This window comes from Siniperca chuatsi, linkage group LG22, assembly GCF_020085105.1.
Source record: "Siniperca chuatsi isolate FFG_IHB_CAS linkage group LG22, ASM2008510v1, whole genome shotgun sequence".
NCBI lineage: Eukaryota > Metazoa > Chordata > Actinopteri > Centrarchiformes > Sinipercidae > Siniperca > Siniperca chuatsi.
This window is the reverse complement of record NC_058063.1, coordinates 22,962,492-22,978,743: the sequence shown is the minus strand read 5'-3', so window position 1 is coordinate 22,978,743 and position 16,252 is coordinate 22,962,492. Positions and strand designations below refer to the sequence as shown.

The window sequence follows — 16,252 nt, the reverse complement described above, 5'->3', positions numbered from 1 at the left end:
ACAGGGTAAATCACACATTTGGTTGAGATTACATCAAAGCCTGAGCATAACTGATAGAGACCTGTATCTGTGTGCTATTTACATACCCCCAGTAGATTCTCCTTATTTCAAAGCGACATTTTTGAAATCGTACTACTGTCAGGATGTTTTCCCGACATCTGGTGCAAAATGGTAATTTCTCCCATTCATAAGAGTGGGGACAAATCAGACCCCAAATTGGCTTCCTCCCAAAACACTGCACCACCAATCACGTATACACCTTTCACACATTAATTAACAAACTTGTACACCAAACAAAAAATTGTAAGATAGTCGCTTGTTTTATTGACTTCAAGAAAGCTTCCGACTCTATATGGCATGAAAGGCTCAATTACAGACTTGAATATTTTGGTATAGGGGGAAAAAATGTATGATCTGGTTAAATCTATGTATTTGGAAAATAGATTATAATATAAATTTAAATTTGTCTTAAAATATTTGATAGTGTCATCCAGCCCATTGCGCTGTCTCGTAGTGAAGTATGGGGTCCATTCAGTCATCATAGCTTTACCCGTTGGGACAAACACCCAACAGAATCGTTACATGCAGAATCCTGCAGATACATTTTACACAGAAAAACACCAACAAATGCATGTAGAGCAGAATCATGTAGATACCTGCTGATAATTAACATTCAACAGAGAGTGCTCACATGTTTTAATCACCTTAAATCAGCCCCCAAGACCCCCTCCATCCCAAAGTCCTCCAAACCCAAGAGCTGAGCCCAGAACAGAGTCCCCTATGTCAGTTGGTGCTGAGACTACCTGCCCCCCCTCAGACACTCAGACCAGTCTCATACTGCTTTCCAAACACCAGTCAGAGGAAACCAAATTATAACGCAATGTAAAGAAACCTATCTGGAACATTGGAAAGAAGAAACTAAAAGCTAAAAGTAGATCAGAAAGTTATCTGGCCCTAAAGAGACGATGAACTGGCAGAATATCTCTCTGCTGTCAGAGACAGATCCTGACCAACTACAGGCTCGGTGACCACAAACTGGACATCAAAACAGGAAGACACAAACAATCCTGGCAGCCAGAAGAAACCAGAACATGTGGTCGCTGTTCGACAGCTGAGGCTGAGACAGAGATGCCCTTCCTCCTACAATGTACAACATTCAGTGAAATAAGTAATGTTTACTTTAACAAGTTCAGCTCTGTAATCTCAGATTTCAAAGAGCTAAATGAGCTCTCATCATTAAAAATACTCAGAGGAGAAGGAGACAGGGCCGATCCTGCTGCCCGATATGTATCAACACAACCTGAGGACACTCATAAAAAAATATTGCAATGTTTAGTTTTCGCTTTTTGTATTTTAACTGCAGTTTATTATTATTATCCCAGCTTACTTATCTGTTTATATTTTAATATCACAATTCTTCTGTTTATGTATGTTTTTATTTTCCACATGCTTTGGCAATGTTCACATCTGTTTCCCATGCCAATAAAGCCCAATTGAATTGAGAGAGAGCGAGAGCTGGTCAAGCGATCTATAAAATGAATAAGTAGAGGGAGCACCGGTAAAGCCGGTGAATCAGATAAATACAACCTTATTTTCTTTCACAGCAGTTAAGTTCTAAGCACAAATAAACATGCTCACACACCTCCGCACAACCCTGTTGGCTTTCTCCAGTTTCTATTTTTTTATTATTATATTTTAGGGGCTGCACAACTAACAACTAAGTAAGAAGCCCTGAGCTATTCATGCTCATGGACTAACTCACTAGTCGGCTCCCAAAAACAGTTTTTTCTTCGGCTAGTTAAAGGAACCAGTGGGGCCCACAGCTTTGAGGGCTCACTCATAGAATCTGGAGTTACGGTACGTCGCTCTCTAAGGCTATCACTAGTGGGATGAGGGCGAAGCAGGATGTGGTCCATGCCCCACTGAGTCCGTCTGGTGCAGACAAGCACACAAACACACACTCACTTCACGAGAAATCAATAACCAGTCCATACCTGACCGATGCGTCACAGTATCATATGCGCACAGTTGGCACAGAGACAGCACAATGAAACTGGAAAACAACGAAAAATCTGCTGCAGTGAGAAGTGGAGTTGATGGTTACGCACTGTACCAGTCCAGCAGAGAGCAGCAGAGTAGGAGAGAAAACTGCTCTGAGGGAGAGGGAGTTAATAGATAATTAGAATACTTATAATTATAATAAGTTATCTTGTTATGTAACTAAAATATCAAATACATGTAGTGGAGCAGAAGTATAAAGTAGAAGGAAACTGAAATACTCAAGTAAAGTACAAGAACCTCAAAATTGTACAACATTTGAGTAAATGTACTTTGTTAAATACCACCACTGTAACAAAGGAAGTGTATAATCATGCAGTCAGCTATTTTATGTTTTGACATTATTTTAGATGAATTTGTAGATATTTGTTTTAACAGGAACAAGCTGTCGGAGATGTTTACAGGTAAACAAAAACAAACATGTACCTATACAGGATGAATCAATGCTCCATTCAAAACAACTGGACAACATTTCCAGCAGAATTTCCACAGACGGTTTATTCATGTGTTTTAAAACATTGACTGGGTGCTGGTAAAAGTCCTGGATTCAATAAAACAATGTCATTAATAAAAGGAAAAACAATATCTAACAACTCCCCATTTTCAGTAAAAATGATCTCCAAGTGTAAAAAAAACAAAACAATTTTTGCTTTAAAAAAACCCCTAAAAACGTCATTTAAAAAACCTTCATGTCATGTAATACATGTTAACACTATTTTAGATACATTATTACACATTTTCCTCTCATAAACATAATATAAAAACATTTTTGTGGGCTTGACATGTATTTCTGTAGATAAGATGTGGAGATGTCCACCAGAAATGTATATACCTTTAACAGATTTTGTTTTATTCATACGTAATATTAATCACTCTGACCTGAGGAGAATCCACGAAGGGCAAACTATCCCACAAGTAAGGTGTAGTCTATGGCTAAAACATCCCGACTACATACTTCTTTAACTTTATTAAATTTCAATTAATTACCATAAACAGCTTTTATCATTTATTGGGACTGAAACTATCTGTGAGATGTTTTTAAAGATTTACATCTTCAGCAGGAACCAATGGGCTCGGAGCTGAGAGCCGCAGACAGGAAGTCAGACAGTATTGCGAGGAGGACTAACATGGTGTTGGTTTGAGTCTTTTTAGGGGATTTCTTGACATTAACCAAAATGTAGATTATAGCCATCCTTATCCTTTATGTAGCATCAAGGACTGCGGCACATTTTCAAAATATTTAACAACAAAACAATTTGTGCAAACATCATCTGAAATCACCGGACACGTTTGACACTTTTAGTGCCGTTAATTCTTTTAGACAGAATCTGAGCTTCAGTCTTGCGGCAGTCTGATCCAATGTGGTGGGACTTCATGTGTCTTTTCACACAGTGGCTCTGACTGAAGGCCATGTCGCAGACAGAGCACTTGTAAGGTTTCTCCCCAGTGTGGACCCTCATGTGAGTCACCAGGTTTGAGTTGCATAAAAATCCTTTGTTGCATTTGCTGCAAACGTGCGGCCTCTGTCCCCTGTGGACCCTCATGTGGACCTCTAACTTCCGCTTTGTATGAAATGTTTTGCTGCAGATTTCACAGATTAATGCTGCTTCTCTGACAGCGTGACCCGAGTGACTCAACATGTGTTGGGATAAAGTTTCAAGGCTGCGGAGGGATTTACCGCACATGTTGCAGTGGTGCAGCTTCTCACCTGTGTGGGTCAACCTGTGACGTGTCAGATCAAACTTTGAAACACATGATTTTTGGCACAAATCACATTTGTGTGGCTTATCCACCTCATGGACCCACTTGTGATTCCTTAGCACCGACCTCTGAGCGAACGCTTTGTGGCAAATCTTACACTCGTACGGTTTCTTTCCTTTGTGTCGAGCGACGTGTCCGTTGAGGCCAGTGATGGAGAGGAAAGACTTTCCACAGATGTTACAGCTGTGTGTTTTCTGGTGACTTTGAAGATGACTCCTCAGCTCCTCTGCAGACTCTGAATGTTCTCCACACACTCCACAAAGCCTTTCTGGATCGTCCACATGACTCCAGGCGTGTTTGATCAACATGTTCATTGACCCGCGCAGAGTTCGGCAGACTTTACAGGACAGAGGAGCGTCGCTGTTATCAGTCGATGCCTTCAGAGGCGACTGCATCATTTGAAAGCCTGAATGTTCGACTCGTCGTTTCCTCGTCGTCTTCTCAGGTTCACTATTCCTCAGATGCTTCTCACTTTTGTCTGGTTTCCAGTCGTTATCTCCATCACTCACCTCATCTCCGTCCCCTTCGCTTTCCGAGAGAACCAGCAGAGACCAAAGACCGGCTGACTCTGATATTCCACCATCATCAGCTTCTGCTGTTTCCAAGTCTTCATGTTGTGATGTTGAGCTGCAGGACAGAACAGGGCTGCTGTGGGAGTCAGAGAGTTACAATGATTATATGTACATGCTGCCCCCTTCAGGCAGAGCGCAGTAACTACAGAAGCAGTGAAGTTGAGAAAAGAAGGTTTAAAGTTTTCTGGCTGGATGTCAAACTGTAAAACAGATAGAATGGTTGTAATAACTTCATTTGATGTCTTTTTAGGCTGATTATTTTACCCCAAAACAATCATTGCCATTGAACCCACACAATACCTGAAAACTGCAGATATACTGCAGTATCTACCAACATGTGTTCGCTCAGCTTTCTGATCCATTTGAACTTTAAGAAGAGTAAATTTGATTATTATTTACAGTCCATAACTTATAGGAATCAAGTGTTTGAGTTTCTATCTGTCCGAGTACAATTAGTATTTATATTAAAATCAATATCATACATTCATTTACATTTTAATACATGCATGTGATTTAAAGGAAGCTTAACCAACAAATCACATGAAATTCAAAAACGAGACAGCAGCTACTGAAAGCTAGCTACCTTAATGCTAAGCTAGCTTAGCAGGAGTGTAGCTGTTTTTTATCCTCGTCTGTAATTCAGCTGCAGCCTTATTTAATTATGTGGAATAAAACACTGAATAACCAAAATGTCAGTTAATCAAAATGGATATTTTTCACTTACATATAACAACTAAACTTAGCTAGCTGCGGCTTTCTCACAAGCTAGCTTTCACTTGATATAGCCCTCTTACTTTAGCTGTCTAGTTAGCTGTCTTTCTATGGCAGACTGCACAGTAATACACAACCAGAATGCAGTAAAACACAGCCGAAGTATAGATACTGCGTTTCTGGTTTTTAGCTCATTTATTCTATTTTAAGGGGGGATCACACACATTTCCTGTGAAATAGTCTGGTGCCATGAAACAGTCGACTCTCCTGATTTACCTTGTGTTTAGCCTGGTTTCTTCAGAAGTGAATGAAGAATCTTTAACGGCATCAACTTTTCTCTGCAGGAGATGAAGCTCTTCCTCACTGACCTGGACGTCCTCTTCCTCTTGTGCCTGGAAGAGTTTCGTTCCCAAATCATATTTCCACCAAAAAGCAGTGACATCCTCTTTGATAGCAAAAACGTACCGCTAGCATTGAAGGACTTCCTGTCAATGTGCAGCACAGTGGATAAAGTCATGCGCGTATATTTGGTCAGAAAATACAAAAAGCAGACCGAGTACCTTCAGTCGGATGTAGAGGGCTGAATGCCCAGTGGACCCATAGATCTCCTCTGGTGTCAGCGTCCTTACTTTCAGAGGCTGGAGTCTCCTCGTCCTGTCGGATGTGAAGACGTCAAAAGGTTTCTCAGCAGCCAGCTGAGGGAAGGTGGACCTCAGCAGGTCCAGAAAGTCCGCCTCCTGCAGGCCACAAGGACACTGCAGCTCCTGCAGCGGGTACTTCTTATACACTGAAACACAAAGACAACATTCAGTGGGAGGTTAGCTAGGTCACCCAAACTTTTGTTTGGGGCTAAAACGATGCCAGAAAAAGGGTTGCTATGTTGCAAAAGAAGGGCTGTATGTCAGGTGCATCATGCCACAGGAAAGTAACAAATGAATAACTATGATCACGCCCTTAACAAACCCGTGAGGGGCCGGGAGGCAGCAACCCCTGTAGTCTTTAACTGTTTTCACTGTTTCTCCCAGAAAGTTGGTCCAATCATTTTAAAATTCTTTGCACAAAGAAAACGTTCACTTACTGCATCAAATCTACCTCTTCAGGGCAACACATATATCGTGCATCCCTAGATATCGGTCATCAATACTTGGCAGGTACTTGTACCCCTAATAAACCCATTATAGGTGACAATTAATTGTAAAATACATGTACCTGGCTCACATCTGTCCTGTTCTTTGACAACTGCTTTTGTTTGTATGACGCACTCAATTTTGACAATTTCTTTATGGACGACACTCCGTGAAGCTGCTGATGTGTCGCACTTATAATAATAACAAACTTTATTCATACAGTATTTTTCAAAACAAAGTTACACAGAGCTTTACATGGTTGAACCAGGATTAAAACATTTCAGGAGGCAAACAAAATTAACACAAAATAAAATGGAATAAAATATCCAAAAACAACCAACTAATAATAATAAAACAGATAAGACATGTTGGAAATAAAACAGCATGCTAGCATTAATAAAAAGTTATTTTAAAAAAGATAAGTTTTGAGAAGTGATTTACAAGATCACTGATTCTGCAACTTAGAGATGTGTTCTTATTGGACGCCTCAATACAGAGTGGACTGATTAAACTTACCGCTTGCTGAGAGCACATCAGTCTGAGAGTCCTCCAGGATGCGGATCCTGAGGTCTATGTGGTCCTGTGGTTCACTGATCCGAGGTCTGCCAGGCTTCCTCCTGTCAGACTGAACTCTGGTTGACAATAACCTGAAAGATGGAGGATGGAAGCAGGTTAATAGAGAAATAATGCAGTAATTTAACCTGTAGTCTATAGTTTGGACATCAGTGTGTACCTTGTGTATTACCTGTTTTGATCAGGAGTGGGTGGAGGATCAGCAGCAGCATCGTTTCTCTGTGATGGAACAAACTCTTCATCAGCGGACGTCAGTTCCCCTCGTGTCTGAAATACAGCAGTTTTGTTCTCATATTATATGAGAACAAACAGCAAACAACAGTTCTCAGACCATTTTTTCACAATTGAGAATGACTTCCGGATGGGAGCCGAAACGTCTTGATTCTGAAAACAGCGTCCAGACGACTACGACTGAAACCTTTTCTATGATGGAGCACTCCTGGACGAATGAGGGACTACACCGTCTTCTCATATTATATTTACACCAAAAGAAGTGACACACATTAGGAAAATGGCACAAAAACAAACCAAACAACTCTACAAACAAAAATGTTTCCCCCCTCATTTTTCAGGGCAATGGCGAGCAGAACGTGGTCGCAAGTTTGGGTTACACTTTCAAAATTCGACGCAGACAACACTCGCTGTAATGCGGCATGCAAAGCTGGCCAGGGCAACACATCTAACCTCAAGAAACACCTAGTCAAACACAAAATATATCTATCCGTGATATCACGGATAAAATATATCCGTGTTAGCACGGCTGCAGCCAGCGCTGAAGTTGAACCCTCCATGGATGACGAAACGTAACGCGAGGCATTGACAACTTCCTCGACATCGTCAGGTAATTAATTAGCTAGTTGGATATGTTGTTGTTGTATATAACTGGGCTATTTTCACTGTCTTAGTTGACATTAGTTTAGCATTTTTACTAGCGTTAGCCATAGGACTGTCAACTATCATGCACTGATCATGAGGCTCACTCAACTGACACTTTTCACAGGCTCTCACGCCACCCGTCCACTTTCTCACACAGTGAAAAACAAATTTGTAACTGATAACGGCACGAAAAGAGGACACTGACAGCGCACAGACAGACCAGACTCAGTGGCTCCCTCTCCTCTCGCACTGTGTGCAGGCAGGAGTGAAAGTGAGTTACGGGGACGCTCTGAACTTTTTTACAGGGAAATTAGCGATGTGATCGATGGGAGCCGGCTCCCGTCTGAGAGCCGATTTCGCGCCCGCCGTTGGGTACCAGTACCGAATTCCAGGTATCGGTACTGTATCGGTTCAAATGCGAACGGTACCAACCCTAGCTAGAATATAAACCTCATTGGGTATAAGAGCTCACAAACATTTCATGGCTTCATAAAGTCAGAGCACCATTCATGTCTATGGAGCAGCCACAGATTTTACATCCCAGATTGGAGGGACGGTTTCTAGCTTTAGGTGAAAAGAGCAGTGGCATGTTCACAAATACTGACTGAAATGTCCTGGGGCACAGGAAGAACATATCTGAATTCATAAATGGGTGGTATTCCCCTTTATTAACCACTGATAACTGCAATAACTGTCTAGCAAAAACATAGTTACATAGTTAACATATTAATACCGTAGCTACCAGTGCACTAGCCTGACAGAAATACAGTTGATATTAGCTAACAGTGATAAATGCACTAGCGTGACAGACAGTTATTATTAGCTACAAGTGATAAATACTAAAGCTTTTCTGAGAGAAATACAGTTGACATTAGTAGTTACCAATATTAAATGCACTAGCCTTTCTGACAGAAAGACACAAAAAGATGGTTTATCTTACTAGCTGCCAGTGAAAATTGTCAACTAAATTTGCCTTCAACTGCGAAGGGGCTTATGTTAATTTTCTGCAAAAATGTAGCTAGCAAGCTAACATTAGCTAGTTAGCTTGTTAACTTGAATACTTAACGTTAGATTTTGGTTTCTCTTAAGTGATAACAAATATAGTAGCTTAGCAACACAGTAACTAATAAGTATTTCGTATTTAATTAAACAGTATACTTACGAATGAAACAAGCTCTGGATGGTTGGTCGGAGCAGGATTTGTGGTGAAAGTGAAAACGTCATTGGCTGAAGCCTTGTTTGATTCTATTGGCTGCACGGGGAAAAGGGTTGGATTTCTGTTAGAAAAGGCAAACTTCTTCCATGTGCTTTCAGCAGTGAGATCTACCCTGAACTACCGCTTTGAGGTATTTCACAGAAGAGACAGCAGGGATAGAACTAAAGCTGAAACTCTTACTCAATTTATTGATCGGGTTACTGACAGAAAACTAATCGGCTGCTATTTGCTCTTAACTGATTGATCTTTTATCCTCAAGAGAAAAGGCAAATATTTCTTAAAGTTTGGTAGAATAAAGTTGTAGAGGACAAACTAGTGCAGTAAATTAAATCTTTCACCGACAGCAAAAAAAAAAACAACAACCATACCTTCAGCCGGATGTAGAGGGCTGAATGCCCAGTGAACCCGTAGATCTCCTCTGGTGTCAGCGTCTTTACCTTCAGAGGCTGGAGTCTCTTCCTTCTGTCAGTCGTGAAGACGTCAAAAGGTTTCTCAGCAGCCAGCTGAGGGAAGGTGGACCTCAGCAGGTCCAGGAAGTCCGCCTCCTGCAGGCCACGAGGACACTGCAGCTCCTGCAGCGGGTACTTCTTATACACTGAAACAGAGACGAATAAGTTCTTTCAGTTTACTCCAGTACTGCTCTTTGGTACAGTGCACTTTTACTTGGGTATTTCCACATTGTGCTACTTTATACTTCTACTCCGCTACATTTATCTGATGGCTGTGACCTTGAAGTGAGATCACAGAGAAATAATATCCACATTTTCGGTTTACTCGAGGACACTGAAGGAAGCTGGATCAGCAGGACTGGGGCTACCTGAAGAAACCAGCATACAGACCCAGCGCGCCCACAGAGCCCTCGCTCAAACACCAAGTTCAGGTGGTGCTCGGAGATCGATTTGTGGTCAATGTTCTTCAGTTTGAAACCAAGGAAAACTGTTTTGCCATTTACAATTATATTAAAAGCTATTTTACCCCACGAAGTCGGTCCAATATCCAAACAACTGGCAGCACAAAGCATGTGTGGACTTCTATTTCACAACGCTGTCTAACATGTTTGACTATCCCAAATACTAAAACAACCACATTTCCACCATGAGGAACACTCTGCATTTCTGAGGTGCTTTAAACTTACCGCTGGCAGAGAGCACTTCAATCCGAGAGTCCTCCAGGATGCGGATCCTGAGGTCTACGTGGTCCTGTGGTTCACTGATCCGAGGCCTGCCAGGCTTCCTCCTGTCAGACTGAACTGTGGGAGGCAATAACCTGAAAAATTAAGCGTTAAAAAACACGATGATTCTCTGGGTTGTGATACCGATCCACAAGATGGTGTTAGACCATTACGGACTGGTCGGACTGGGTGACGGGACACAAACAAGCGCCTGTACAATATCGTGAAATCCAGTACAAAAGTCCTGTATTAAAATACTTTTGTGAAGCTTGTAATGTTTTGATTTTTGATGAGACGTCTGTCAGAAACAAAATTGATAGTTTTTACAGAAACGCAACCTTGATGCTGCTTCATAATCCGGTTCTGTGAGATGTTCCTGATCCTCCATCGGTTCCTCGGTGTGGCAGAGGAGGCCCAGGCCCGGCTGTCCTCCACACCTGGACACAAATGGGGGGGTTTATCAAAATTCACAGTTTAAACTCCCGTTTTATTCTACTGCAGTGGAGTGGAGACACAATGAAGTCAGAGGTTCTTCAACAACAACAAAAGTTCACAATATAAATGTTATTTTCTTCATTTACATGAATTTATATCATGATTAAATTGGTTCTCATGCTTATTATTATGTTACATGCAAAACCACCTATAATTTCCTCGACAGCGACCTGATACTATTGATAAACACTGTTGTTATATATGTATATAAATATGTGTCCAATGTCAACAATGTACCTGTTTAATTTCTATCTCTCCTAAATTATCTTTACACAAAAATGCAGAAGAGTCGGGTACTTTCTTTACAGCCTGAGTCATGTCTGCAGGCTCACAACCTTCACCAAGAAGGTAGGGCAGCTCGTATGTCGCCTGAGAGGCACAAACCGGGGCAAAAAAAAAAAAAAAAAGAAGAAGCCTGAAACGCACTCACTACTGCTGGTAACACTTGAGCGTTGTGAGCGTGCTGTGATAAGTTAGCGGTCTTTAAGTGAATGAATCAAACTGAGGTCGAGCTAACTATTTAGCAGAACGTCTACAGCATCTTCTGTAGTGCAGTTAGCATTACTGACGTCCAGTATCACCAGGGCGTCATTGATAAGATCAAGTTGTCTTTGAGATACTTTACATCAGGACATCCTGTGTTTTATTTGTGTTTTTCCAGGACATATTTGGAGGTTTTTGTGCCCTGAATATTTACATGTAAACATTTGCAAGAAAATAAGTAACTGAGGTGCTGGTTAGTGTGTACTGGTGCAACCCACCGGGCTGGTTTTACTCCTGAACAACTGGCAAACGGACACGAAGGGAACGTTTATATTTATAAACTGATATTTCTGTGAACCAAACTTTAAAAATGTCCTTCCCTTCGTGGCCGAAAATGCAGTCTGTTGTGTTTAAATACTGCTGACAGCAGCAGACAGAAACGTGAAGATCGCGACGTTAATGACTTTAAAAAGTGCCTTAAATATTTACACGTACCTCAAGTGATTAATGTGAGCAGTTGTGATGGACGGGGACTGGTGGACGTGTCCCTCTAACTTGTCAAAATCCTGTTTTTATCCCCCCAACTTTTATAGATTTCCTCAATGAAATGTCTCTAAACACCCCGACTGTCCAGCTGCCAAACCCCAGATTCTTACTTTGCAGTTTTTTAATGTTCAAATACATAAATCTGCGCGGATATGTAGTTTTTTTGACCAAACCACCTGAATCACAGCTTTGAAATGAAGCCTCTTTACTAAACTAACCTGCTGTCAAGACACCACGAGAAAACTAAAAACATCTGTGATTACAATCCACTTCATTGATTGTTTATTAAAGTGGATCTAAAGACGTACTCGGCTCATATTTGTGCCGCTCCTCCTCTTCAGGGAGTTCAGCTGCTCCTCCAGCCGCCGGCTCAGAGACAGGAAACTGGTCATCTGGATCACAGACAGACAGTATTGTTTTTTTTTTTTTAAATCAATGAAAAGTACATAATCACTACAGAATGGTGTTTTTCTTAGTAAAGAACGTGAGACTCGCTTTGCTAAAACACTGTGAAATGTAAATAAACGGATGTATGTAAACTAACACAGTGTACCTGAGATTATACTGTAAGTGTTGCTTGATTGACTGAAGTGTCTGAAGAAGACCAGCTGAGATTACTGACACGCAAATGTTTAAATAAAACATCATTTTTCCAACATCTGGTCTTTGTTCCTGCAGGTGGGTCACTGAAACACGTGAATATATCAAACGGATCACCCGAGTTTGTGCAAACACACATTATGTTAGATATTATCCAGTCAAGCTGAGCTAGAAAGAGCTTTCACTTTCAGGTTTTAAAGGGGGGCAGTGAGTTTGAATGCAAGCCGAATTGATGAGTGATAGCAGCAGTTGTTAGGCTGTGTCCTCAGATGTCGGTAGGTTTCACCGTTAGCGAAGCAACGTTAAATTAACACTTTTGTAAACCGGGTTCGTCACTGACAGAGACATTCAGTCTAACGCCGACCTGCAGTCTCCTGTTTGACCCGAGGCTGCAGGAGAAGCTCCAGCTGCCTCCTCTGCCGGTGGATCTCCTGCCTCAAGCCCGAAGCCTCCTCCTCGTAACCGGCTACGGTTCTCTCTACAGCCGCGAAGATTTCCTGCGCGGCCGTTGTCAGTTTCTCGGTGAGGATTCCTCTCAGGATCTCCGCTTTAGACATGTTGCTGAAGCCGTGCACGAGCTCTGCCTCCATGTTGTCCCTGCGGGTCCAGCTCACCGCACGGAAGTGTTGCTCCCGGCAGAAATACGCGGGAATGTTTGGAGCGGATGTCGCCGGGGTGCTGGTGCAGGCGCAAATGCTGTCCGACTAGAAACATAAACTAACAGCGGAAAGCCACTCTCTTAAATCTCCGAAAGATGGCGCTGAAGCTACAGTTATTACAGTTGAAACGTAGAAAAGGTTTCAGTCGCGGTCGTCTGGACGCTGTTTTCAGAATCAAGACTTTTCGGCTCCCATCCGGAAGTCATTCACAATTGTGAGAAATGGACCCCGAACTCAGAAATTTAAGCTACTCTGTGTTACATAAGCCCCGCCCTCAGGAAGGAGTCTACCTGAGTATCTGTTGATTACTCTGCCTAGTTTCACCTGAAACTGACCTAATTTTTTCCATGATGGCCCAGTAATCAGTAATCAGGCCTATTGGCCTGATCACTAGAGTGATGAGGGAGGTGCAGCCAGAAAACAATAGGCCTGATTACTGATTACTGGGCCATCATGGAAAAAATTAGGTCAGTTTCAGGTGAAACTAGCTAATCAACAGATACTCAGGTAGACTCCTCTCTGAGGGCGGGGCTTATGTAATCTGGTCTTTATTTCTTTAAGGTTCGGCGTCGCTTCTCTTCTCTCAGCGTCGTGTTTTGGACAGTAAATCATAACATGTTCTACAGTTTCTTCTTGCTCACAGACGGCACATCTTCCTGTCTGATGTTTTCCTGTTTTCCATAATGTGCTGTTTAATCCTGCGGGACCAAACCGGAGCCTGGATATTACTGTTTCCTCCCCGTTTTCCTCCTCACGCCGACTTTCCTTTGACTGTTGTAGAACCGCCTTCCTGTTCTCTCTTCTTCCACCTTTCTCTCAGCTTCTCCTTAACTGCGGTTTCCGTTTCTGTAACGTCGCTGTGACTCGTTTGTGTGGCTTCCTTTTCACACTCTTTCGTTTCCTTTGATTCCTGCATGTGCTGGGATCCACGCAAACGTCATATTCAGCCCCATCGTTTGAGTTCTACATAGAGTCTGCTGTATCTCTGTTGAGACGTCCGGTCTGCTTCCAGCTGATTGCTGCCGAGCTGGAGTCGGAGCATCTTACTGCTCTCAGAGGCCTCACATCTTCAGAATCAGCAGCATCTCCCCTGTACACGCCGATACTCCGTCACCGATTCGTTTGCCAATGTTAATGTTGAAATCTGGAACTATGAATGAAATACCAGTGTTGTTAGCTGCGCTCTCTGAAGCATCTGTATAAATGTTCACGTAGCCGTGGTAGATGCTTTCTATATCTGTCTGTATTATCTGCGGATGGAAAATAAGCTCCTCGTCTTTGTTCTTTTTGCCGAGTCATGTAAGATCTACAGTCGGGTCAGGGAGTGTCCAAGGATGTATTAGTTTGAGTGATACTGCTGGACTAATGTTTATTTCAGTTATTCCTTGTCCTTTTGCTTTCTGCTTAATTGTCCATCCAAAACTTTCTGTGTCTCTCCTTTTTCTCAACAGGGTTTTGGTGCATCTGGCGTAGGATGATCTTCATTATGTCCTTTAAATGAAGCCAGTAGTTTAAAGACAGCTGTGTTCTCCCATCTCTTCTTGTAACGCTGACGTTGGTGTGGTTCTGATGGCACCTGAACACGGTCTTAAAGCCTGATACTGAATGTTGTCTAGCTTCCTGAGAGATGTACTTGCTGCAGATCCAAACGCTACACACCCATAATATAATACTGATCTTATTAATCCTGTCGATGGTTTTCAGCGCTGATCTCTCAGCCCCCCATTCACTTCCCACCAGACATCTCATTACATTTAATACTTTTTTACACTTGTCCGTTACCTTCTGAATATGTGCAGCCGTGTGATTCTTTCATCAAACCACAACCCCAGAAATATAAATTGTTTCACTCTCTCCAATTCTTGATTATATAATCTTAATTTGAAATTACTGTCCTTTCTCTTCCGTGTAAAGAACATTGTCTTTGTTTTGTTTGCTGAGAACTTAAATCCCCACTTAAAGACTTCCGGAGTACCTCAAGCAAGATGGCGGCGCTTTAAATAAGCTCTTATCCACTCGCAAATTAATATATAATTTATGACGCAATAGTTGACATTTTGTCGAAAAAAAGACATTGACAACGTCCATGATCCGGAACTTAATCACGTTTTTCCGTCGGTACTGCGATGACAATGACATCCAAATATTTCAAGGAAGCAAACCGCATGGCGACCAGGTGTACTCCACCTCCGATGGAGGCCAAAGAAGATTTGAGCCCGCCCGAAAAACAGACTGATGCGAAAGTGAGCCTGGAGAAAGTTTTCGCTGAAGTTACAAAAATGAGTAAGACCCTTCAGGTAGTTGCAGCGGACACAATCGCTATCAAAGAGACAATGACTGAGTTAAAAGATACGGTGAACGGGCTGCAAGTCAGGATGGAGGAGGCGGAGGGCCGTATTTCACAACTGGAGGACGTGACAGGGGGAATGGCGTCAGACAAAGATGCTGAAGAAAAGAAGTTAAAAGTGTTGTGGGATCGTGTTCAAATGCTTGAAAACCATAGTAAGCGGAACAATGTAAGGCTTGTGGGGCTGAAAGAGAAGTATGGGACGAACGGCACCCTGGAGAGATGTGTGAAGAAAGTTTTGAGTGAAGGCCTGGGGATCGACTTGGAGGGGGAATTCGAAATTGAGAGGGCTCATCGTATATTGGCCCCCATGCCGAGTGAGGATCAACCGCCGAGACCGGTGCTGATCAGGTTTCTGAGACAATCAGCGCGGGAGAAAGTACTGCGAGCTGCGCGAGAGCGCCGTGGAATTGAATGGGAAGATGCTAAATTATCCGTATTTCCCGACATGACGAGGGAACTGGCTGAAAAAAGAAAGATGTTTCTGCCTGCCAAGAAAGCGCTCCAACAGCTAAATGTGAGGTACACGCTTGCTTTTCCCGCTATCCTGAGATTCACCTGGAAAGGTAGAAACCGTAGTTTTACCAGCACCGAGGAAGCAGAGCGTTTCATCAGCACTTTGCGCAATAACTAGACATAAACAGGTATGCCCTTTTAAGACAGTAATGCTTACGGATGGTGAGAAACATAAAGTCAACCATGAGTAGGAATTAATCGCGAGTGGGTTCTGAGCTTTAGATGATGTGCTGCCCGAGCAGCGTGCAGCTGGACAGCGACACCCGGCTGCATGAGGAGTGACCCGCGGACCAGAAGGAGTTATTTTCTGTTGTTGCATGTTATATTTGCAACTGGTTTTGCTTTTCTGTTTTTTTGTTTTGGTTTGGAGACCGGAGATCGGTCAGAGCTCCCAGTTTGCGTTTTACGGGAGCACTTTATGTTACTTAATTGTGTTGGTTTTGTTTTTTGTAATTTTTCTATGAAAAAAGGTTCAGTCATGACAAAGTTTACTACTAAAAATGTGTTACTATACTTGCTAGGTTGCAATATACATATGGGT

General features: G+C 42.3%; 1 protein-coding gene across 6 annotated transcripts in view; it reads right to left on the bottom strand.

The window, feature by feature from the left end:
• The window catches only part of LOC122870095 (zinc finger protein 37-like), a 59,538-nt gene extending 46,639 nt beyond the window's left edge, over positions 1–12,899 (bottom strand). For 4 of the 6 annotated variants that reach the window (XM_044183842.1, XM_044183846.1, XM_044183847.1 and 1 more), the window contains exons 1-8: positions 12,554–12,898; positions 11,898–11,981; positions 10,404–10,502; positions 10,030–10,160; positions 9,263–9,489; positions 8,841–8,930; positions 6,975–7,069; positions 6,746–6,876 (exon numbers count right to left, since the gene is read on the bottom strand). In XM_044183842.1, the coding sequence (XP_044039777.1) occupies positions 6,746–6,876; positions 6,975–7,069; positions 8,841–8,930; positions 9,263–9,489; positions 10,030–10,160; positions 10,404–10,453 (724 nt within the window). In that variant the 5' untranslated portion in view covers positions 10,454–10,502; positions 11,898–11,981; positions 12,554–12,898. The other 2 variants (XM_044183844.1, XM_044183845.1) reach the window with 2 other exon arrangements.
• Positions 12,900–16,252: the final 3,353 nt, after the last annotated feature.